The 21,989-nt window shown below is 59.4% G+C and overlaps 4 protein-coding genes across 4 annotated transcripts; 1 reads left to right on the forward strand and 3 right to left on the reverse strand.

The window, feature by feature from the left end:
• Positions 1–1,933: 1,933 nt before the first annotated feature.
• BESB_024950 (uncharacterized protein) lies at positions 1,934–3,364 on the forward strand (the record flags this gene model as incomplete). The annotated part of the gene is made up of 3 exons (XM_029361183.1): positions 1,934–2,362; positions 2,552–2,650; positions 3,317–3,364. 3 exons carry the CDS (start codon positions 1,934–1,936, stop codon positions 3,362–3,364), a joined length of 576 nt encoding a protein of 191 aa, XP_029215538.1.
• Positions 3,365–5,312: 1,948 nt separating this feature from the next.
• Positions 5,313–8,114, reverse strand: BESB_024960 (RNA polymerase Rpb7, N-terminal domain-containing protein; the record flags this gene model as incomplete). Its single annotated transcript, XM_029361184.1, has 5 exons — positions 5,313–5,360; positions 5,980–6,050; positions 6,422–6,613; positions 7,220–7,403; positions 8,004–8,114. The coding sequence occupies 5 exons, from the start codon at positions 8,112–8,114 to the stop codon at positions 5,313–5,315; spliced, it is 606 nt and encodes a 201-aa protein (XP_029215539.1).
• A 3,012-nt stretch (positions 8,115–11,126) lies between these two features.
• Positions 11,127–15,362, reverse strand: BESB_024970 (DNA-directed RNA polymerase III RPC8; the record flags this gene model as incomplete). Its single annotated transcript, XM_029361185.1, has 4 exons — positions 11,127–11,295; positions 11,532–11,640; positions 12,014–12,121; positions 12,527–15,362. The coding sequence occupies 4 exons, from the start codon at positions 15,360–15,362 to the stop codon at positions 11,127–11,129; spliced, it is 3,222 nt and encodes a 1,073-aa protein (XP_029215540.1).
• A 4,383-nt stretch (positions 15,363–19,745) lies between these two features.
• BESB_024980 (uncharacterized protein) lies at positions 19,746–21,989 on the reverse strand (the record flags this gene model as incomplete). Its single annotated transcript, XM_029361186.1, has 1 exon — positions 19,746–21,989. One exon carries the CDS (start codon positions 21,987–21,989, stop codon positions 19,746–19,748), a length of 2,244 nt encoding a protein of 747 aa, XP_029215541.1.

A 21,989-nucleotide genomic window follows, 5' to 3' on the forward strand; every position in this document is an offset into this window, starting at 1 on the left:
AACCCGCAAGACAAAGACCCGTGGGAACAAAAAGTCCCCGCAGTTCGTTTCGAAGCCGCGCGGGACAGGCAGGGGGTAAATGTCTCAGTGAAAACGCCTCCCCAGGTGTATGTACACCTGACGAGGAAGGTGAACCGGTTCCCCATGGCACACTACGTGGGCAAGGAGACACGGATCTCATTCTTCAGGGAATACCCGACTGTGTTTCACTGCACAGAAGCGGCACCAGTCGGACAGGCAAGAGCGGGACGCAGAGGAAGGCCTGTATATGACGGTGTCAAAAGTGATGCCCGTCGTCGTCTACCGGCAAGTCGCAGAGTGTAGTCTCGTTCTTCCGCGATGTGTATGTACACCGCGGGCTCTGCCGCTTCACGCCGACATTGGCGGGTTTTCTGCGGACGACTTCTCTGCATCCAGGCATAGATTCTGCGCCTTTACTTCCCTGCATCAAAGCTCGAAGACAATGGAACGGATAGCCAGTTGCAAGGATGAGCCGATCAAGGAAATCAGAGCGCGGGGACTTGAGAAATCTGCAGTGCGTGGTGGCAAGGTGCACACGTCTTTCTGTCTCCCCCGTCGCAGTTTGCAGCATCCAGCTGGACGCAGAAAGCCTCCGGCCGGCTCTCCTGTTGAAATGAATATACCTGTTCTTCGGCCTCATACACCTCTGATTCTTCACTACAAAATGCACATGTGTAATGCTCTTTCCTAGCGGGTCCTCCTCTGTTCCGTCGGGGTGCCGATGCGTCGGACTCGCGCGTGTCTTCCCTTCTTGGCATGCTGCGGCTCGCCCCACGTGCAATGTGTCTCGCGCGACTTTTCCTGTTTCCCAGGCGTTCTGGGAAGAGAGAGCAATCGGCACTGACAGTTTTTCCTTCGATTTCGCGCGTCTTTCCTCGAAGGAAACGCCGTTTTCTCAAGGATGGAAGGCGAGGCTCGTCTTTGAATGAAATTACTGCGGGCTCGGGTTCCTGCGTGCGAGCGCAGGAGCTCTCTTGGTTGCCGCCACGACTTCGGCGGCGCCAGCGCACACCTCCTGGATGTTCGTCTCACTCCGCTGCAGTCCTATGCTGTCACACCTCAGTTGCAAGGCCTCAACTTCAGCTGCGTTAGCGTAGCCTTGCGGTGCCTGACTCTACTTTAAAAACCGCTCACACGCATCGACGAAACACAAGGCCAGAGACAGGCCGATGTGCCATGAAAAAGGGAGTCCCTCCCGCTGCCTCACTTTTCCCTAATGTTGAGGGCTCAGCTGAGTCTGAGACCTACGGAGTTCGCTTAGGAAATCAAAAGAAAGATCTGCCTAGGCAACCCGGATTGCCGTGACTTCGTTGTTCGCTCCTCTCCTGCTCGCTCTGCGCTGACAACTGTTTGGGCTCAGCACATGCACTCGTAGAGCGACAGAAGTTCTCAATTAGTGTAAGCAAGTTTCTGGGCAGTTCCTCGGCGGAAAAAGTCGCTCCTGGAGACGGCCGCGGCGACTCACCCCGTAACGGCGCGGGGACGCGAGCGTCAAGAACAGCGCGAACTACGGTACTACTACCCAATATTATTTAATATCGACAATAATATATAGATGTATATATGTGTGTATTTAGATTATAATTTATGCAGTACGTAGCTACTGTTGGCTCGGACGTAGAGTGATTACAACGAAGTCAGGAATCTATTGTCTGTAATTAGATGCATCTAGTAGCAGGGTTGTCAGCTTGGAAACTCGATCGTGTGCCTGGCACTCGCGGCGTGCGTTTAAAAGCATCTTCCGCAGCGCGTCGTCTGTTGCGTTGCAGACGAACGGGCCCTACGTGCTGCGCCCTCGAAACACGGCACGGAGAGTTTCCTCCTCGGGTTTCTCACGAGCGACTTTTCGCCAGGCGCCTGCCCCCACGGCTTCGAAAGACAATCTGCAGCTGCAGATGTCGCCTTGGCGCTGATGGAGCCCTCGACGCATGCCGATTGCGCGCCTCTGTCGGGCGAACGAGCGCCCTCTGCCTTCTGGCCGTCTCTCGCGGGATGTCCCGGAGATGTCTTCTCCCTCGCAGCGTCGGCTTTTCCGCGCGACGACGCGCGGAGACGTGCCCTGGAAGGCGAAAAAGACGCCGACAGTCGCGCGCAAACACACGGCAAGGCGCGAGCCGGAGGAGACAGACACGAAGCGCCGGGAGCCGAACTGCAGGCAGAAGAGCAAGGAGAAGGGCTCTCAGCTCGCGACACCTCTGGAGAAAAAGAAGAAAGACGGTCAACCGGAGGCACAGGCCCGCCTCGCATGACGACGGCAGCCAAGCGCCTGCTGGTTGACGACGAAACCCTGGACAGCATTCTGAACGACACAGAGAAACTTGAAAACCTGAAAAAACGAGGTGTAGGACTAGCGCGTTCTAGAGAGGACAGGGATTTGTGTCGACGCACATTTCAGTTTTTCCATTCCGAGAGAAGACCTATATGACCGCCGATGTGCGTGATGACATGCGCCCCCTGTCTGTGTAGAGGCGTCGGCCGTCTTTCGCGTCTTAGAGTTTCGACTCTCCTTTTCCGCGTCTGTCCTGCGTAGGAGGAACTGCAAAATGAGCACTGGGCCTACGTGACGGCGCATGAAGAGCTGCGCGCGGTGATGAACGACTTCGCAGCTGCCGTGTTGATCAGCATGCCGGTAAGTCGCAACGTGGCGCAGGCAAATTCGAAAAACTAAAGGCAACACCTAGACACGAATCATGCTGCCGCGTGCTTCGCGGGGGCCAACCACCAGAGAGGAACCGCTACAAGGTCGCGACAGCGATGAGTCCCGCGAGACCGGCGAGACTGTCGGGGATTTCAACAGGCATCCCCGAGGTTCATCTGGGCGATCGTCTTTTCTGCCCTTACTCTAGTCTTCACTCTATGTTTTCGTACTGGCGGCCTTGTCATGGGTGCAAAAAAGTTACCGTATCCTCCGTACAAGGCGCGGAGGCGATTTGGCAGCTTGGAAGCGGCGCAGAGGAGCGAGACCAGACACCCGCCGCGGCGGGTTTTTGGCGCCTTGAGTTCAAGTAGCTTTCCTCACAGCCCCTCCCTTCGCGGTCGCAGGCCCCCGCCTGTCGCACACGCGCCGGCGCATCGGCGGCCTTCTGAGAACTCGGCGAGCGAGTCTTGTTGAGCCCTTCGACGACGCGGACGCGGAGGAGAACTCGAGACAGATACTGCGCCACACATGCACTGTGCTACTCATATACTCTACGACACATATAGGAGAACGGCGCGCCGCTCCACAGACACCCCGTGCAATATAGCCTTGCCGCCTGGTGAAGGCACCCGCCGTGTCGTTTTCCACGCTGCGCAGGACGACATCTACGCCTTCGCGAGAGACTACTTCTCGGCGTTCGCGTAGCGAAGCGGTACACATTTTCCAGTTCGCGAGTCTGCCGGCGACAGTGAGAGGGCATCTCCCCTAACGCCCTCTCAGCCGCTTGACAACTGGCGGAAGGCCGATTGTCTGTACTCAAGGGATTTTTCCAACAGTCACGTAGCGATGAATGCCTGCAGCGGCGTATCGGCAGCTGCGAGCCCGTGGCAGATACAGGCCGCAAGGAAAAACGCTCGTTCTGATCCTCACTGAAAAAGATTCATCGTCGATGCACTCTCCAAGCGATACTGGCATCCTACATATTAATATATATACATATATGTACGGGTATTCGCTTGAGTCACTTTGAATATATATATTTGCATTTTGGGTTTTCGCCTTGCAGTCTCTGCAGTTCTACCTGTGCGCAGATGTGCGCTCCACGGATATGAGCAAGCTCAAGCCGCTATATCGTAGAAATAGATACATGCATTCTCCTCGGTGCAGAAACGGATTTGAATTTAGCGCTCTACGTGTAGAGTATGGGTCGGCACTTTTGCGTTTTGGTTTTGGTTGCCGAATGCAAGCTGCGCTCCACCAAGATCGCGCCTCGTGTCTCTAAACCCCCGTCACGCATGCATGCAGACTGCCTCTCGTAGTTCGCGTGCGTTTTTTGACGGTTGCTCGCTGGCTTTCGTGGCATCGCAGCTATTGCTGCGCGCATTTCGTCTTCTGAACTGCTAGTCAGCGAAAAACCCCTACCACGTGTCGCTTAGAAAAGCCGCGGTGTATGTTCCAAACGACTTGCTTTTCACAAACAGAGAACTCTAAGGCATCCTCTCACAACTCGCGTGGACATGCGCACGCACCTGTATGCGAACTCGCAGAAGCAGGCGAGCCACTTATTCTACGCAATATTTGTATTCATACATATCTGTAAATAAATATATATATATTTACAAAAGGGGATCCAATGTATAGGAATCTAACCTGAGTTTCGGAGATACAGGCGCGAAGGATTAGCACTCGAAACCAAAAGATTTTCCAGGTACCATTCAATACGAAGGCGAGAACGGCGCCACAGCGTCGCTCGACACGCCAGACACACCTCCCGTGGTGCAGACAAACCAGCTGCGCGCGTAGAGACACGCGCCTTCAAACGGAGGAATCTCCGACGCAGGCAGGCATGCTGCCTTTGTCGAACAGGCCCTTCCTTATATAGATAGAGAGAGTCAGACGGAGATAGATACATGAATATATATAGACAGATATACGCAGACACATACAGACAGATAGAGATGTAGGTAGACAGATAGATAGTTCTACGTGAAGTGATGCGTACATAGAAATCTACAGGCGGCGTCGCATCCACCGTGGAAAAATCGTGATGCGGCGACCACCATTGAGACCCGAAAGGAAACAAGCCCAGACACAGAAAGGAAGGCGCCGCACGTGGAGTCGGAGTGCGGAGTCGCCAGATCCCGAGCGCGTCGCTAAACGACCTGCTTTCACGCAAATCTCGAAAACGAAGTTTGACCGCCGAACGACTCGACCACATTGTCGAACAAAAAAACATAATTGTGTGAAATCTCTATGTTTAACCCTGGGGCAACGCAGAGCGCTATGCGGCGCCGCCCGGTGTGCTTCTGAGGTGTAGCATACTACATTGCGACACGGCCAGTAGGGAAGACCAAATGAGAGACAAAGCTACCGGCAAGCCGCCGCACAGCCTTCGTCTCTCGAAGGGACGTGGTCGGTTTTTTCTCGAAGACAAAACGGAAGACGAGCCAATGCGACTCACACGAGTCACCTTCGCTTCGTGGCTTCTTCCTTTGAAGTACGGAAGAGTAGAGACAAAACACAGACAGCGGAGGCACTGGAGAGAAAAGCCCGCGCGCCGGCAGACGCTGAGGCAGGCGACAGGGAAGACGCCGCAGAGGCGGAAACGAGGAGAAAGGCGGGAAACGTAGCAAGAGCAAAGACCGGAAGAACTTTACTGCCACCAGACCTTCATCCCGAGCCCGTCTTCATCGACCGCGCCCTGAAAAGAGAAAAGCACACAACTAGCGCGAGAGAATGAAACCTGTAAAGAGCAGGGACGTGTTTTAGAGGTGACCGCGCCTGGACGCAGACCAAAGAAGCGAAGTCAGATGCGAATCCCCCCCGCGGGAAGCAGCGAGCCCACATAAAGAACGACGCGAGGCAGTCACACAGACGCCCCGAACATGTCGCGGAAGGAACCAAACGAAACGCAGGCGACAGGCGTCACCGGCGAAGCGGCGGAGGAGGGCAGACGCGCGCCGAGGGAAAGGAGAAAACACACAGCCGGCACGCCCGCCGCATGGATCACCCAGACCTGCGTTCTCGTCGCGCAGGCAGAAGCAGAAACGTGTCCATTGTAAAATTGGAACGAACTCCAATTGAGCCGACACACAGTTGTTGATACAGTCCGAGATTCAGAACGCCAAAGTCTCTCTCTGCCAGGCCTTGCCTTTTCCGCGAGCGCGTTGACTAAGTTTCTGTCGCCTCGCGCCCCTTCGCTGGGGAGGGAGGGGGGCGGGGCGCTGTCGCCTCCGCTGGCTCTCTGGGAGACAAAAGGCCTTTTCTTCTCTACAAATAACGAACCATACGTGTCGATTCCGTGAAGATGCACAACTTACCAAAACCACCATCGGAGCGGAACGAGCGTCCGCGCGGTCACCGCCCACGAGGAGCTCAGACGCGCCTGCACCTGAGAGGAGAGAAAGACGAAAAAACAGACGCACGCGAAACCGTGGGCACCCGACGACGGCAGCCAGCTCCCGCGACCGCCAACGCGCGCAGCGGAAAGCGCCACGCGAGAAAGGGCTCTTCGCCCTGAACCCGGACGCGCTCCGGACTCCACACACGTATGTCTCGTCCCGGTTTGCCGCAGAGGAGCATCCCACGCTCCAAACGAGTCAAATGGGGGTCAGCGAACGCCGCGACCTTCCTCCCCTTGCCTCTCGGCCCTGTGAGGCCGCCAACACCCTTCCCACGCGTCTGGCCTCTGCCGCCTGGGGTTCCTCCCGCCCCCCTCCCCTCTCTCTCTCTCTTTGCCGATTTCGTTTAGTCGCGTCGTACTTTGGCCGTCGACGCTGCCGCCGTCGAATCGGATTTCTTGGACGCGGAAGCGAATGGCGTGCTGCAGCGGCGCGTACTCGAGTTCATGACCCTCGAAGTTCCAGCACCAGCGCGAGGAGACTGCGTTGAAGCCGCGCGGCTCTCGCAGCGCAGAGGCCGGGATGAAGACGTCATCGAAAAAGCCGAGGGAGACTGCACGCCGGATCGAGCCGAAACAGCACAGACAGGGAGAGAGTAACAAAACGAGTTAGTCGCTTTACCTCTCGCTGGGAGATGCTGCGAACGACGACGCGCCGGCAGGTCGCCGCGTCGCGGTTCGCCCTGCGACTCTTGCCGCTGCCCTCTGCAGGCTCCCGACGCATACACATCTGCATCGAGACGAATAAATAAATACGCAAAATGGTTTAAATATATAGATATTTATATTAGATACCTGCGTGAGGAGCAGCAGGCATCCGCGATCGCCTCCCCCCCTGCTTCTCTGCAGCGTCCTGTCTACGCGTAGGTGCCGAGATCGTGCGACTCGTAGCAAAGTGTCTCGTTGTCGTCTTCCATCGACACGTCTCACAGACATGAACGGAATTTGAAAGCGCACACAAACCCGTTTAGGGTTTGGGGTAAAAGCGCAACATGAAGTCGCCAGCCAGAGAAGGAGGCCGGTGAGCCGCGAGGGCAGTGCGACGGTGCCAGATGAACTCGAGACGCAAATACTGGAGGATAGGGTTAGAACCAGGCCACAAACCCGCAACACAGGCAGAATGCTAAACTGGGAACGAAAGACAAGCATTCCCTGCTCACGTCTCAGGCCGTGGCTGTCGGAGTGCGTGAGGACGCCCTCGAGGATCTCCCCCTGGAAAGGGCGGAAGAAGACGAGCGCGAAATCGACTTTGTACCGTGCGCTGCCGTCTCCGGATCGAATCGTCGCGCTCTGAATGCGCCGGAGTTCGTATAAGGCGACAGCCAGTCCGCAGTCCGCGACGACCTGCGGAAGAAAAGAAAGGTCGACACACCTCACGCCGCTCAGCCGCGCATGACACACTCACCGCCGCACCGCGTTTCAGCGCTGCCTCAGCCGCTTACCGCTGCCAGACTTCAAACCACACGCACGCGTCAACCCAGAAGAGCGAACGCGGATCTCACGCGCAGGAGACAAATGTCGAGACAAGACACCGAACTCGCCAACGGCATGCGAAGACGAAAATAAGAGACTTAAGACAGGAGGGATAAAGCACGCGTGCGCCGGCGACCGCACGAGGCGACAGGGGAGCAGGACACACGAAACGAGAGAGAAAACCAGATCGAAGGATGCCTAGTAGGGGCAGCGAAGAAAGTCGTGAAGGAGGAGAGTGAACAACTGCAGCGAGAGACAAACGAAGTAAAAACCCCGTGCAGAGCATATCAGAGAAGCGAGGGAAAGAAGAATGGAAATCGCCAGAGCGAGAAGGCGAGCGGCCGAGAAGTGACAAAAATTGAAAAAAATGGGGGAAACATTCACAAAAGAAGCGCCACGTCAAAGGCGAGGAGGCAGCGGGGATGTCGCCACAAGACTCCCTTCTATGTGTTTGACTCTGCAGAAACTCACCTTGTTGAGGTACTTCTCCTCGATGGCCCGCCTCAAAACTTCTTCCTGATTTTTCAGTTGGTCTTCAGGAAGGACAGAAACGGCGTCCTGCAGGAGTGAGATGACAAACATCTTTTCTTCCTCCTAGAAAAGAGAGAACGAAAACTGGCCGCGGAAGAGGCACAGAGGATAAAAAGACGCGGAAAAAAGAAAAAGGAGGCGCGAGAGACGCCAAGCAAAAGGCGGGGGCCAGACTATGCACCACACGGACAGAAAAGACACAGCGAGAGAAGAAAGGGAAGCAAGGAGACTGTGGCTCAAAGAAGGCCAACGAAGCAACGCTGAAAGAAGCAGAAAAAGCAAAGACAACGGAAACCAATAAAAAAGGGGAGAAAAGCGGGAAAAAGGAGAGGAGGCGAAAAGGGAGGAGAGACAACAGCGGCAGAGTCGATGCTTGCATTGAAATCATGCAGGGCAGCTTCAGAGTTGCATGCTGCAGGAAGGAGAGAGGGAAGATGAAGCGAACGAAAACGAGGAAGGTGGGGGAAAAAACGGCGAGAGTGGAAGAGTGACTGAGGCGCATTCGATTTTAACGGAAAAACACGAGCCGGTGAAGTCGCGGCCAGCGTTTTTTATTCTCTTAATTTCAGTCCGCTGCATGCGCAATTGCGACGTGAGGAGGAAAAGGGTTCGTGCGAGCACCCTTGGAGAGTTGAACAGGACAGTGAGTTTTATCACAAAGGACGCTGCGGAAATTGCTGAAAATTTTTGTTTCTCCGCACGGTTGTTTGCTCCCTCGTTTCCCTTCGTCTTCTCAGGGCTTCGCCTGCAACGTATCTGTCATAGCTTTCCTCCCTGTATGCGCGTCTCTCTCATAGCCTGGTTCTCTTCATTTTTCCTTCTCGCTGTTTCAGCGCGTAAGCGCCCTTCTTCCGCCTGCACAGCCTGGCGAGCTACGCCGCGAACAGGTGCTCCACGGCCAGGGAGTAATCCTACATACGAATCCGAAAAAGTTACACATACAAAAGTGCATGCAAAACATACACGTACGCATGCAAAACGCAGAATATATGTATATTCATATATATATATATATACATATAAATATTCACGCATAGGTAACGCTGCGGACGTTCGCAGGCTCGCTGTAGGAGGCTGCGAACTGAATACGGACTTGCGCTGGCAATCAACATATTTTTATACACAAATATCCCTGTCTGTCGTGCGGCTGACTGTCGCCTGTTGGGGCAGACGGCTGGTGCATAGGCACTTTGAAGGACGCCCTGGCAGGAGTTTCTGGCCTGATGCTAACAAGCGCTTTTATGGCGCCCTCTGTATGCGGCCAACAGGCCGGCGAGGCGAGCTCTGCAGTGTCGCGCGCGGGTTTCAAAATCTCCGAAGCCAAGAGAGAAAGCTGGCATCGGTACTCGAGGCCTGCGCCTACGAGAGCCAATAAACGGAGCTCGGTGTGAACTCGTCGTTGCATGCGTTGGGCGTGGCGCGTAAGGGCCTCCACCGACGCACTGGCCTCGCAAGCGAACCGCAGGTTCCATGCAAACGCGCGGGTGCAGCTGTAGTGTAGCGAGAGATGAAACATAAGCACTTCAGCCTGGTGTAGCGCTGACAGACCTACTATGCAAGGCCGTTAACTGCACGCGCAGGCACATCCTCGAGCATGCTGGCAAGGCTGACACGCCGATGCAGAGAGGCGTACGTCACCGCGTTTCTCTAACGGATTGAAGGCGGTCACGCAGAGGAAGCCGCGAGCTGTTCAATAGCTCTCAACTAGCTCTCCAATTCAAACTGGGCGCACCGGCGTCGCGCGGCAAAACGACCGACACAACTAGATTCGTACGCACACGCACGTGAATATCCCAATATCCATTTACATATAGTGTGTATGTCTTTCTACATGGATTCATAAATGCGTATCAGAGTGTCTTCGCCGCAGAAACAGAGTGTGTTTGAAGTATCACCCCATCGAGCGAACTGAAGCCCCTGTGCGTGCCGAGGCTCGCCATCCTAAAGCCCACGAGACAGCGCTCAAGTGCTGCACGCAGATCGTTGCACGCATGCTAAATTAAAAAAAAGCGTAGATGTGTTTTTTCACCACGCTCCCCGAGCCGTGCGGCACCCTCTCCCCTCCACATCACCTGATTGCGGAAGACGCTCGAAGCCTACATGCGAGCTCCTACGCGCACCGGCGTCGCCCGCCGGTATACAGACATGCAGATATATATGTTGTGTATAAATTGATACCTATGTATCTTAGTAGCATTTCTATCTCCCATCATAAACAGGGGACTGAACCAGCAAACTGATGCGACTCCGCGCGAAGACGCCTCCGCAGCCGGTCGGCATGCAGGAGAGGATCGGTCTTCGCGCGAAAACAGATACGGTCGCGCTCAGCGCGCGCGCGGCGTGTCCTGATGTGCACATTGGGAGCATGCAGGTGAGCTAAATTTTACCCTGCGCGGAGTCTTGCCGCGCCTGAGAAGAAGGAATAACCGAGTAAAATGTGGCGACACAAAAAGCGAGAACGGGCCAGCCACCAGCGAATGTCGAAGCTCCTGCCGCAGAGCTGACGCTACACCCCAGACTCTGATGATTTGGGTACACGGGTACGCGCGTAGACACATCTGCATACGCACGTAAGGAAATGTGTAACGTAATTAGGCGCAAAGCGTATTATATGCTCGGGATGAGGTCTGCGTCAGTTCGTAGAAGGAGACGAGAGCACATAAAAAACTAGACTGGGCTCGAAAATCTCCGCTGTTGATCGCGAGAGCAGCAGTCCTGAACTGGCCCGCGGACGCAAGGAAGATCAAGCGAAGATCTCCCCAGTGTGTGCCAGACGACACACATCCATCAGCGCGATTCATCGTGGGCGATCTGAACTCCAACAGCTGCGTCAAAAACAAGTCATTCCTATCCACGGTAACTTTCAGCGACATGCGCGCATGCTGCATTCACATACATGGGTGCCACGCAGGCGGAAACGGCCTTGATACAGGAGACGCCCGGATATGTCTTTCTCTGCACATGCGCACATATATACTTGCATACATATACATATTTATTGGATATGGAGACGCTTCGACCGGCGTGGGGAGATTTCTTCAGCCTTTTCCAGCGCCTCCTCAACTACTTGACAGTCCACAGCGCGTCGCAGGGGCTGATGTGAAGCACGAGCTTGACGCCGACCGGCAGCGGAAAGGACAGCAGGCCGTCGATGGCGACCATCGCGTCCGGAGAGAGCACATGGATCTCAACTCGGTGCGCCACGCCAGCAGAGCCCCTGCAGGTGAAGATGCTGCATGCAAATCACAAGCAACGCCACACACCATCGATCATCACACAAGCGACTTTCCTGCCCCGCTAAGCAGTAGTCCCGCCACCACTTCGTGGCCTCCCCGCACCTGTCTGCTGTCTGAGCGCGGCGCCCCGCCGCCGGCCCCACCCCCCCCTCCCCCTCTCCCCCCCAGGGCGCAACGGAGAGGCGAAGACGCCCCAGCGCCCCTCGGAAGCCGCTCACGCGCCGTCGCATACCTGTTTTCGATCGGCTCTCGCACGAAGTAGCGCATGACCGGCATGGAAGGGTGGAAGAGCAACTGGCGGTTGACCCGCTCCCGCAGCGCCTCCCAGTCCACTGCGTCTGCTGCACACAGAAAAAAAAAAGCATGCAGAGTCACACAGGCCACGACGACCACGGCGCGCCAAAGCAACATACAGCCAGGTCCGAGAGGCCGACGAGACGCCGGGAAGCCTCAGGGGCGATATATATTCATCTGGACATACATAAATCTAAATATGTGTGCACGTGTGAAGGTCACGTACTCATTTATGTATGCATATGGACTGTGTGTAACGGGAGAAGCGCCATAGCCACGTGCGCGTGTGTCTGTGCATTCGCGTGCGCTTGCGTTCACACAAACGTATGTAACTGCCTGCCAGGTCTGCTTCTGCATGCGTGGGCGCTGCGGAGGCGAACGAGACTCGTCAGTCGCGGAGGTCCGCAGAGGGGGGCGTACCCAAGTCGACGGGCAGGGCGAGTGAGCGATGCAGCTCATCCACGACAGCTTTGATTTGCTCAGTCCGCACTTTGCTCATGTTGAACGACCAAGCACTGGAGCCGGTGCCTGAAGCGAAATCAAAGCATTTGCCGGTCGACTGCAGACGTCGCGGATCCATGCACGCACCCGACGGAGAAACCCAGTGGCAGACAGCTTCATGCCGCAACACCTCTCAACGCACTGGTGACTCGGCCACCGCCGCATCGATAGGAACTCCCGCTAGTCGTGTATCGACGCAAGCATATGCATGCCGGTGCCGCGAGGCGAACGCACTGCATATACAGCTGAAGGGCGAGCATGAGGCTGGCTCTCCGCCACACGCTGTCACCCCCGGGCCGGCTGTGACGCGCGGGAGCCGCCTGCTCAGCGCGCAGGGCGGGCGCAGAGCATACCCGAATGCGGGTTGACGAGACGCGACCCCGGCACCCACCGCGAGCCCTTCCGCACCTCACCCTGCGCTCCGCGGCTTACCTGTCGCGACGAGGAAGCCTGAGCTTTTATATCTTGTGGGCTCGCCCTGGTCGATTTTCACCTGCGCGTAACAGGTGCGCGAGCTGTCGCACTCGCCCACGAAGACGTCGTTTAGCGCGCTCACGCCCAGCACGCGCCGCACGATTGCGTCCCGCGGCGGCCTCTCGCCGGCCTCGGCCCCCCACACGCCGGTCTCCTCGCTGTCGGGCTCGAGGCCCGCATGCGCCGCGTCGTCGGCGAGGGCGCGGCCGCGGCGGAAAGCACGACCGCGAAGACAGGGCTCCGAGGGCGAGGCCTTCAGGTGCGCGGCCGGGGCGCAGGGCGGCGGGGCCGCGGAGACGCGCTCCAGGGGCAGCAGAGACATCAGCCCGATGTGTTCGCGGCGCTGCTGCTCCACGCGCTGCAGAATTTGCTCTTCCTGGCTGCGCGGGTACTCGAGTTCGAGGCGAATGCGCTGCCTGCAGATCGCCACGCTGCGGCCGTCCATCACATACCGCAGCACGCCCTGAACGTAGGCTCGACTGGAGCGCAGCTTCTCCGACTCGTCTCCCGCGACGCCGTCCCCGCTCGGCGTGGCAGACGCCTCTTCGCCCTCGCGCGCCAGTGAAGCGCTGGACGCAGACGCGGCGGCCTGAGGGGGCGGAGGAGGCAATGCGCAACTCGGTCGTCTCGGCGTGAGGAAGTGCGGATGAAACGTCGGTATTTGAAAGCAGCGTTGGCCGTCCTCGGACGACAGCACTGGCGACACGCACTCGGTGTCTGTGGCCCGGAAGTGCCGCCGGTCCTGCTGCGACGCCCGGGGCCGCGAATCTGCCGAAGGGGTGTCTGTGGCGAGCGCCGCATGTGTCGCTTCCACGTCGGTAGTGGACGCCTCGTCCACGATCATCGTCGTGCGCTCCTCGCGGTCTTCCGCCGCGCCCACATTCTTCGCTTGCGCGCAGAGGGCGTTATCTGAGCGCGGCCGAAACATTGGCGGCCGATACGCGAGACAGAGTCGTCCTTCGGATCGCACAGGGTCGGTGTTGAATCCGAGAAGCCAGATCCCGTCGGGGGAGAATGCGGGCTTCTGGCCCTTTGCGGGGGCCCCCGCGGGCCTGCCGGCGGGCCCGGCGTTGGCGCAGTCCTCGCCCTCGCTGTCTCGCTCTTTGGCCTCCTCTACCTCTTCGTTCAGCGTCTGTCCGCCGAAGCCGTCGCCCCCCCGGGGGCCTTGGGTCTCCTCGAGTGCGGCGAGGAAGGAGGCAGCCTCGAGCAACGTGCCGTCTCCGCCGGCAGCGATGACCGCGTCGGGCGGGAAGGCCGCGGAAGCGTTTTTCTTGAGGATCGCGCGCCGGCCGTTCTCCAGCGTCTTGCCGAAGCTCCGTGCCTTGATCAGCGTTGTGTGCACGCCCCAGTCCTCCTGCAGCTGCCGCACCAGCTCCTGAACGTTTCGCGTGTGGTCCAAATGCGTCGCGTAGGCCTGCGGCAGCTGCATGCGGAGCTCTTGCTCCACCAAGCGCATGTGCGCCGGCAACCGCTCGTGGTCGGGGCCGATCGACTCCGCAGGCGCAGCCGCGGCCGCGGGCGCCGCGAAGCTAGACGCCGCGAAGGCTGACGCCGAGGAGACAGGCGCCGAGGCGACAGACGAGGCGAAGGACGGCGACGACGAGGCGAAAGACGGCGACGGCGAGGCGAAGGACGGCGACGGCGAGGCTAATGCAGAGGAGGGCGAGGCGGCTGCCGACGAAGCGCGGGACGTCCCGAAGGCGGGAAGCGTCTCGCAGACGCTTGCACAGGTCGAGATGCCGCTCTCGGCGCTCGCGCGACGACCCGGTTGCTGAGAGGGATACGCTGGCGCCTCCGGCGCGGGCTCCGCCGGCGCGGTGTCTCCTCCGTGAGTTAAAAACCGCTCACGCAGAACTCCCAAGCGCTGCTCAAGCTCCAGTTCGTACCGCGTCAGTTTGTCGAGGACGACGACGCGGCGAATCTCGACGTGCGGCGGCGCAGGCACCTCGAGCCCCGGCACCCGGGAGAAAGGGACCGCCACGGGGGCGAACGTGGCCTCCTTATCGACTGGCGAGGGAGACGCCCTGCAGGGCGAATCCGAGCTCGAAAGAGCCGCAGACGAACCGGGAGGCGCAGAGGCGGCGGCGCACGTCCCTCCAGACACGGAGGCCGGCGGGGCGGAGGCCGCTCGCGAGGAAGAAAACGCGCGCCGCAAAGGCCTGGCGAGCCTCCTCCTCCGCGCCTCCGCGACGTCGCCCGTGAGCAGGTTCGACAGCGGAAGGCTGAGAGCGCAGCAGCAGTGCTGCGCCAATCTGATACTTTGCCGGTCCGCGGCTTCCACTACGCCAAACCCCTCGGCGTAGCTGCCGTGGCTGAGCGGACCCTTCTGGCGATCGACATCTCCCCCCTCGCCAAAAGGCAAGAAGGGGCGGGAGCGCCCCGCCGCTCCGCGCCGGTTGGCCTCCCGGGCCCGAGCAGCCGCCATCTCCGGTTGGCCGCCCTGCGCGTTTGGAGCCCCGGCGGGCCTGCCACAGCGCAGTCGGAAGGTCTCGGCCCCGTGCGCCTCCGGCGAGGCATCTACGACCGCTTTCAGACCGTGGGCGGCGACCAGAGGAGAGGCCGAGCACGGAGGCTCAGAGCAAAATGGGGGCGGAACAGGACGCCGCGCAGACGCGAAGGGCGGAGAAGATTTGCCAGCCCGTGCCGCCGCACCGTGCGGTGCGAAGAGCAGCGCGCAGGGCGAAGGAGACGGCAGCAAGGCGGCGCCGGCGCGCAAAGACGCGGCGCTAGACACAGTAGAAATGGAGACTTGAGGAAGCATAAACGAAGCGGGATGGAGCGCGCGCGAGAGCATAACGGGCTTGCCGCCGTCTGGGGGCGCAGAACCGCCGCGAGGAGCGGGTCCGATGGACACGAAGGCGCCAGGGCCAGACGAGGGAGGGTGAGAGACAGAGGAGGCGGGACGCGGGCAGTGTGTAGACAGAGCCTCGAGGGAAAAACGACGCGAATCTCGAGTTAGGACTGAGAGGCGCCAGTGCAAGGAAGAGGGCTGCTGGCGTTGCGAGACGGGTGAGAGCGACGATGTCAAGAAGCGTGGAGAGACGGAGGGCGAAAATGGGAACGGGGGGCGTCCGGACAGCGGGGGCGGCCGAGCGTGAGACAGACAGCAAAAGCGCCACGTGTGTGTGAACTGCGAAGAGAGGGCAGCCATTCTGGCGCGCGGAACGGCGGGAGACACAGCTAACGACTCCTTCGCTCCACGCATGCCCGCCCCCGGCGCATCTATCTCGGCGATCTACACAATGCCCGCGGGGACACGCATGCGAGGCAAGAGCCCGAGTTCCGAGAGAGCCTTCACCGCGCACACGGCGCGTCTGCAAAGGACGTGAAACGACGACAGACTTGGTGCGCGACCTCAGCGCGACAGGGCAAGCAGCGAAGCAACAACGCCCTCTGGCATTTACGCGTGCGTGTAAGCGGAGGGCGCGTCAGCATACAAAAAGGCCTCAAATGCGCGGACTCTACGAAGAGGGGCCTACGCCTGATTGGCTCGAACCGCGATGCGGTTGCGAACTCTGAGCAACGGCGGCGGGTGAGGAGGAGAGGCGGGCGGCACCGAGGGAAGGGACGAGGCCGAACACCAGACAGAAAAACGTTCAAGGACGATTAGAACCTCGTATGCAGGCAGAAGCCCTCAGGAAAACAAAAAAAAAGAGAGGCAACAAACGCCTTCCCGGTACAGACAACAGCGCCGCACTCACCCTTGTTCGCTGGACAGGCCAGCGGACGAGACGGTAGTACGGGCGCGGAAAGGCAGAGAGGGGTGGATCACCCGATGGAGGCCAAAAGACAGAGCAGCGGAAGCAGGAAGCCGCCTAAATTCAGGCAACCGAGAAAAAAGGACACTCGCGGAAATGAGAGGGGCTCGAGGGGGCGCGGCTCCCTTTTGACAGACCAAAGTCGAGTCTCGGTGCCTTTTTCGCGACTGTTCTCCCTCTGCTGGCTGCAGCAGCCCCGGTCGATTCAACTAGACGGCGGCGCGGTGGACGTACACCGGAGAAAGGCGCCCACTGGCAAGTCGTTCTTCCAGAGAGTGCAAAACTGTCTCAAAGTCTCGGAGAACCTGGAAAACGACCGAAAAAAGGCTCTAGACGCTTTAGGAACGCGCATGAGGGCGTGTGTCCGCGCACAAGTCGCACAGCTCCGCGGCAGATCGCCGCGTTACTTCTCGCGAGCTGGCCACTAGCCGTCACACTTCCGGTAAGGCTGCCCCAAGATCTTCTCCTCGCGCAAGCCTGGGAATTTTGCTTCAACTCCGCGCTTTCTTGCATTCGTGGTTGTTAGGTGATCCCACCGACACAGAGAGCCGGGGTCTCACCTTTTAGCGGGGAATCAGCGCTCGAGCCCCGCGGCGCGGAGGAGAGGGGGCACGCGGCGTTGTGAACACAAGTCGAGCTGCGAGCGCAAAGCGCTGGCAGCAGAAGCTGACCGCCGCGTTTGGACAGCGAGACACGTTTATGTCGCCTCTGGGTTCTTCGATGTGCTCATCGAGACAGGATCAAACGCAATCACATGAGTTATATTGCCATGGGTGGACGGCCACCCAGCAAGTGTGTGCTCTAGCTACAGATCTACGCGCGCACAACAGGGTCGATTTGCGGAAAATTTTCCATTCGTCGACAAAAGGACTCATGTCACGGTCCTGCAGTCTCTCCACCGGGTGCGTGGAAGCGTCCTGCCGCAGAATTCACATCTAGGAACAGACACCACGCTGAAAGGCCAAGACTGTTACCGCCTGCGCATGTGGTCTTCCTCGACGAATTGAGTGTCGCAGCACCCTCAAGCGCGCGGCGCTCTACCGGACAACGCGGTACTTACATGGAATAAATTCACAGTATCTCCGAACGTATCTCTGACATAGAAGATAAAGCCACAAATAGTAGCTAGGAAATGCGCCAAGCGGTAGTACGAAATGGAAACAAGCTAAAATGTAATATGTATCTTGTAGAGCAATATCCATACCAGCGTTACCCGTAGCTACACCAGAAAACGCAGTTTCGCGCTTAAAAGAGGATGGCAGACTGGAGTGGAACGGTCCTCGGGGGTGGGTGTCCTCTCGGGAAGGGCCTTGTGACGGTGTTTGAAGGACGGCCGTTTTTCTGCGGCCCAAAAAGCAGCGAAAAGCAAACAGCGTTAGAGACGCGCTGGCGAAGTTGAACGGGACACGTTCAGATGCAAAGGACGGGGCCCAGCACTGCATAGCCAGCGCGACGCGACCGACACAGGAAGGCAAGGCGAGCACTCTTGAATCTCGCAGGACAGGAAAACCTGGTGTACGCTGCAGCGAGGTGGCGCTGCTGTTTGAGGCCGTAAAGCGAGGAGGTGCCTGCCATCGGGATTTGTCGCGTGATCGGCAAGCGTGGACGCTCTCACAGAGCTACGGCAGGCCTGCAGCGCCAGAGGTGTGTAAGACTGCACGAAGGCGATGGACGCGGTAGCCAGAAAAATCGCCAGTCGCAAGCCTGGAAGAGGTCGCTGAGTCGTCCGGACTTACGCAATCAAGAAACGAACGAGAGACTCAGAAAAAACAGAAACAGCACCAAACCATGAGTAAGGGCCATAAACGAGAGAAAGCATTTGCCGTGCGAGGATACCTGCAGCGGGGCGCCAGGAGACACTGGCGCAACCGGCATGACAAAACGAACGGACCGCGAGGCGGGATCTCATGCGAGAGCTCTACAGGGCCGAAAATGTCTCTCGGTTGCCTTCTTCGACCTCTTCTGCTGTTCAAACAGCTCAAATTTATCTACGCGAGCATCACGTATGTGGCTTACATAACGGTGTTGTCGTTACTCATGCCTCAGCCTGCCTTCTCTCTCTGTAGAGCTAGACAGATTTGTGTTCTGTTTCCCGAGGCTGTCAAATCAGCCGCACGCAGAGACGAGTCCCAGGTGCTAGGTGCACCTGGAGATCTACACCATCAGAGAGGAGGAAGCAGCGCGACAGCGACCCCGCTTGCGGCTCCACAGTCCGCGTCTCGCTTTCATTTTTCCAGAGGCAAACAGGTGATCGGGAGTACCTCTGGGCTCATCCGCGCCGCGCAACAAGGCTCATCGAGAACTCCTTCTTGCCACCATCGTAGCGCATGGGCCTCTCCTCGCAATAGACAACAGAAAGCTGCACCTATATATATATATATATATATATACACAGAAATGCATATGTATATTCATATATATATGTGTATGTGCATAAATATACGGGCACATATATATGTATATATGTATATATGCGCATTCGGTAAACTAACGCGTGCAAGAGCGGTTGTGTAGTCCTGCTGGCGTGCCCCAGCGTCCCGCTCTGAGTTGGAAGCGTCAGTTCTTTTGAAAAACTTTGGGAAAACTGGAGTTGTTGGGTCGAGATGGTGTCGGCGGCCGTTCCGCTCGCAGCAGGGCGCGTCGTTCAGGTCATGGGGCCTTTTTTTCTTTTGTCAGGCGTTGACGGGCGTGCTTGGGGGTCTGGGATCTTCGGCTGGCGCGACCCCCCATGCTCCCTCCAGTGGAATTCGAGTTGTATTCGTTTCATGTGTCACACTGAGTTCAACATCCCCGGCGGCACGTGTGTTGCCTCACGCGGCCGCCCTTGAGTCTCGAGAGACCTTTGCAGCTGGCCAAGACAAACAGACAGGAACGGATTCGCGGCGGCGTGACTGAACCATCCGCCGCGGATGGCAGAGGAGCGACTGTGACGACGAGGCCGAAACAAGAAGATCGGCTGCCGGAAAGCGGCGTAGGGCGCGGCTCTGCGTTGGGCTCCTCGACGACCCTCTCAGCCTTGCCATGTCTCACCCACAACGAAACAAAAAACGGAGAAACTCCTGCGAGCACCCGACGCCTTTGCGTATCCGCAGCCGCTCTGGAAGGCGGCTCAAGGAGACAGGCCCTCGCCACCCCGGCAACGAACCGCGACAAGGCACCAATGCCACTGTCTCCGACGAGGGACAGGCCCTTCCATGGCAACCCTGGTTCCATCTTAACCTTCGAGCGACGCCTCCAGGCGCCAGGGACTGGCTTCGTTATGGGTTGTGCCTGCTTCGCTCTCCTTCGCAGCAGCGCCTCGACTCCCGCGCGCTCCCGCGGGAGTGGATGCGCGCCGCCGCCGTCCTGCGCCAGAGTGAAAGTGGCTTGAGTGCAGCCAGCAAGAAAAGAGAATGCTTGGTAGTTGTGCTGCGCGAATCTCAGTTTTTCTGCGCGTCTTCGGTCTGCGTGGCGTTCGCGTCTTGGCAACAGCGCTCGAGGAAGCGCATCACCGCGACGCGGAGTTTTCGTCGCTTCAAAAAGACACGAAACACTTCAAAGAGCGCGAGGAGACACTGCAGATTGTGCTGCAGCAGCAAAACCGGCCCCATCAGCTCCGCCGTGTTGAACAGATGGTGTATGTACGCTCGCGTCTCGCTCACGGTCGCCCACCTGCAGGCCCTCGATTCCGAGGTCTCTGCATGCGCGTCTTCCGCCTTCGCGGCACCCTCTCCCTTCCCTGGGCAGCGCCCCACGGGGCCGCAACCTGCCATAAGTGGCCGGAAGTCGTCGCGGTACGCGGCCGACTTCAAGTCAATGTGGAGAAAGGCATTTGACAAGCCCCTCGCCGCGGCCTCTTCAAGCAGTCTCTGCGCCTCCCGCGCGTCCTCGCGCGCGGCTCGCGCCGAGTCCTTCGTCGCCGCGTCTCGCTCCGCCATAGAGTCTTCCGCGGGCGTCTCTGCATCCAGAATCCAGTGGGGGTCGAAGATGTACGCCGTGCCCTCCTCTGCATGCGATTGCGCGTGGCCGCCCTGAATGAAGTCCGCGCCGCAGCAGAGGGCGTGGAGCAGCTCCAGCGGCCCGCCCCGGTGCAGCGGCAGGAAGCGTATCAGCTCGCCGCGCGCCAGCCGCGGCGCCGCGAGGGACGCGTGGAATAGACGCCGACGCGTCCCCAGAGACTCGCTCAGCCCCAGCCCCCCCACGGAGAGCCCACTCACCCAGGACGCGGGCGCCGACGCGAGGAGTGAGGAGGCGAGGCGCTGCGCCGCGAGGCGGCGAAGCCCGACGTTGCCTCCGCCCTGGAGGTTCGCGAGGATGTAGGGGACGAGCGGGGGCGGCGAGAGGCGCGCGTCCGCCGCCGCGTCGACGGCGCCGTGAACCAAGAGAGGAGGCTGCAAGGCGCCTCCGCAGCTGCTGCAACAGTCCTCCAGGCGTCGCGCGAGCTGGCGCGCCGCCTCATCGATCGTCTCTCTCAGCATCTCCTCGGCGTTCTCTAGCATGCGAAGCTCCTTCTTCGAGGCGCACAAAGCCCGCTGGACCTCCTCTCCCTCTCCGCCCGCGACTGGGGCAGATCCGGGCGCGAGTCCATTCTGCGCGACTGGCGCCTCCGACCCCGCCCCCGTGGCGCCGTCGCCCTTTGCCCCCCCGCCGGCCTCCGCATACTCCTCCGCAGGCGCCGTGACCATGTGCGCCTGCATCGCGACAGCCACGGAGAAGAGGCCCTGCGCGTCCAGCGTCTGGCGGCCCGCAGTTGTCCCCACACTCAGCTTCGGCGCGGCCTTTCGCTTCTTCTTCTCGCCGCCAGGCTGCGTGGATCCCTCGGGCGCGAGCCCGTCGGGCTGATCGCCGTCGCGCCTGGGCGAGCCATGCGCGGCCTTCTGGCTGACTGGGAAGATGTTTCCGCTGGGACTCTGGAGATCTCGAGCCATCAAATGGAGCGCAAAGCCCGCAAGGTCGCAGACCGGCGGCAGACGCGGCGCCTCAGGGCAAGACGAGGAAGGAGAGTAGGACTCGGCGGGTCGCGGGCCTCCGGCGCACCCCGGAGCGGCCGCCGTGAGCTCTCCGCTCGAGAGTCGCCGTCTTTTATGCTGCTCGCCCCCCTGCGCGCATGTTACCACCGCGTCCTGCGCGGTGTCGCATGTCTCCCTGGAAGCCGCACCCGCATCGGAAGAGGCGTTGCACGCCTCGGCTGTCTCCGTCTTCGACTGGCCTTCTCCGTCGCCGCGACAGCGCGCGCAGCGGCGGTCGCCGCTCCCCGCTGCCGCGCCAGAAGAAGCGTCGCTCTCCGCAGACGGACACGCGAGCGAAGGCGGCGCAGCGGCCCGCGCAGTCTGCCACCAACGCTGGTAGAGCGGGAGAAGAAGCTGCGCTTCGCCGGCCGCGACGTCGAGGACTTTGAGTTGCTTCAAGTCTTTCCGCAACAGAAGGGGGAGGAGGCACTGGGGGACACCACGCTGCGTGGAGAGCGAGAAGGCCGGGGTCGGAATCGCCTCGAGCAGCATGCCGAGACGAGGGAGACAGCCCTCGTCTGGCGCCTGCGAAGGCGCAGTGTCTCCGTTCGCACACCTCGCTTGGGCCGTGTTCTGCGCGCCGCCCTCCCCGAATTCGTCGAGAGGCCGCCAGAGGGGGGGCTGCACAGCTCTGAGGCGGCGCGCCGCCTCCGCGAGAGCGGAGGGACTCACCAT

Source organism: Besnoitia besnoiti (assembly GCF_002563875.1).
Source record: "Besnoitia besnoiti strain Bb-Ger1 chromosome Unknown contig00014, whole genome shotgun sequence".
Lineage (NCBI taxonomy): Eukaryota > Apicomplexa > Conoidasida > Eucoccidiorida > Sarcocystidae > Besnoitia > Besnoitia besnoiti.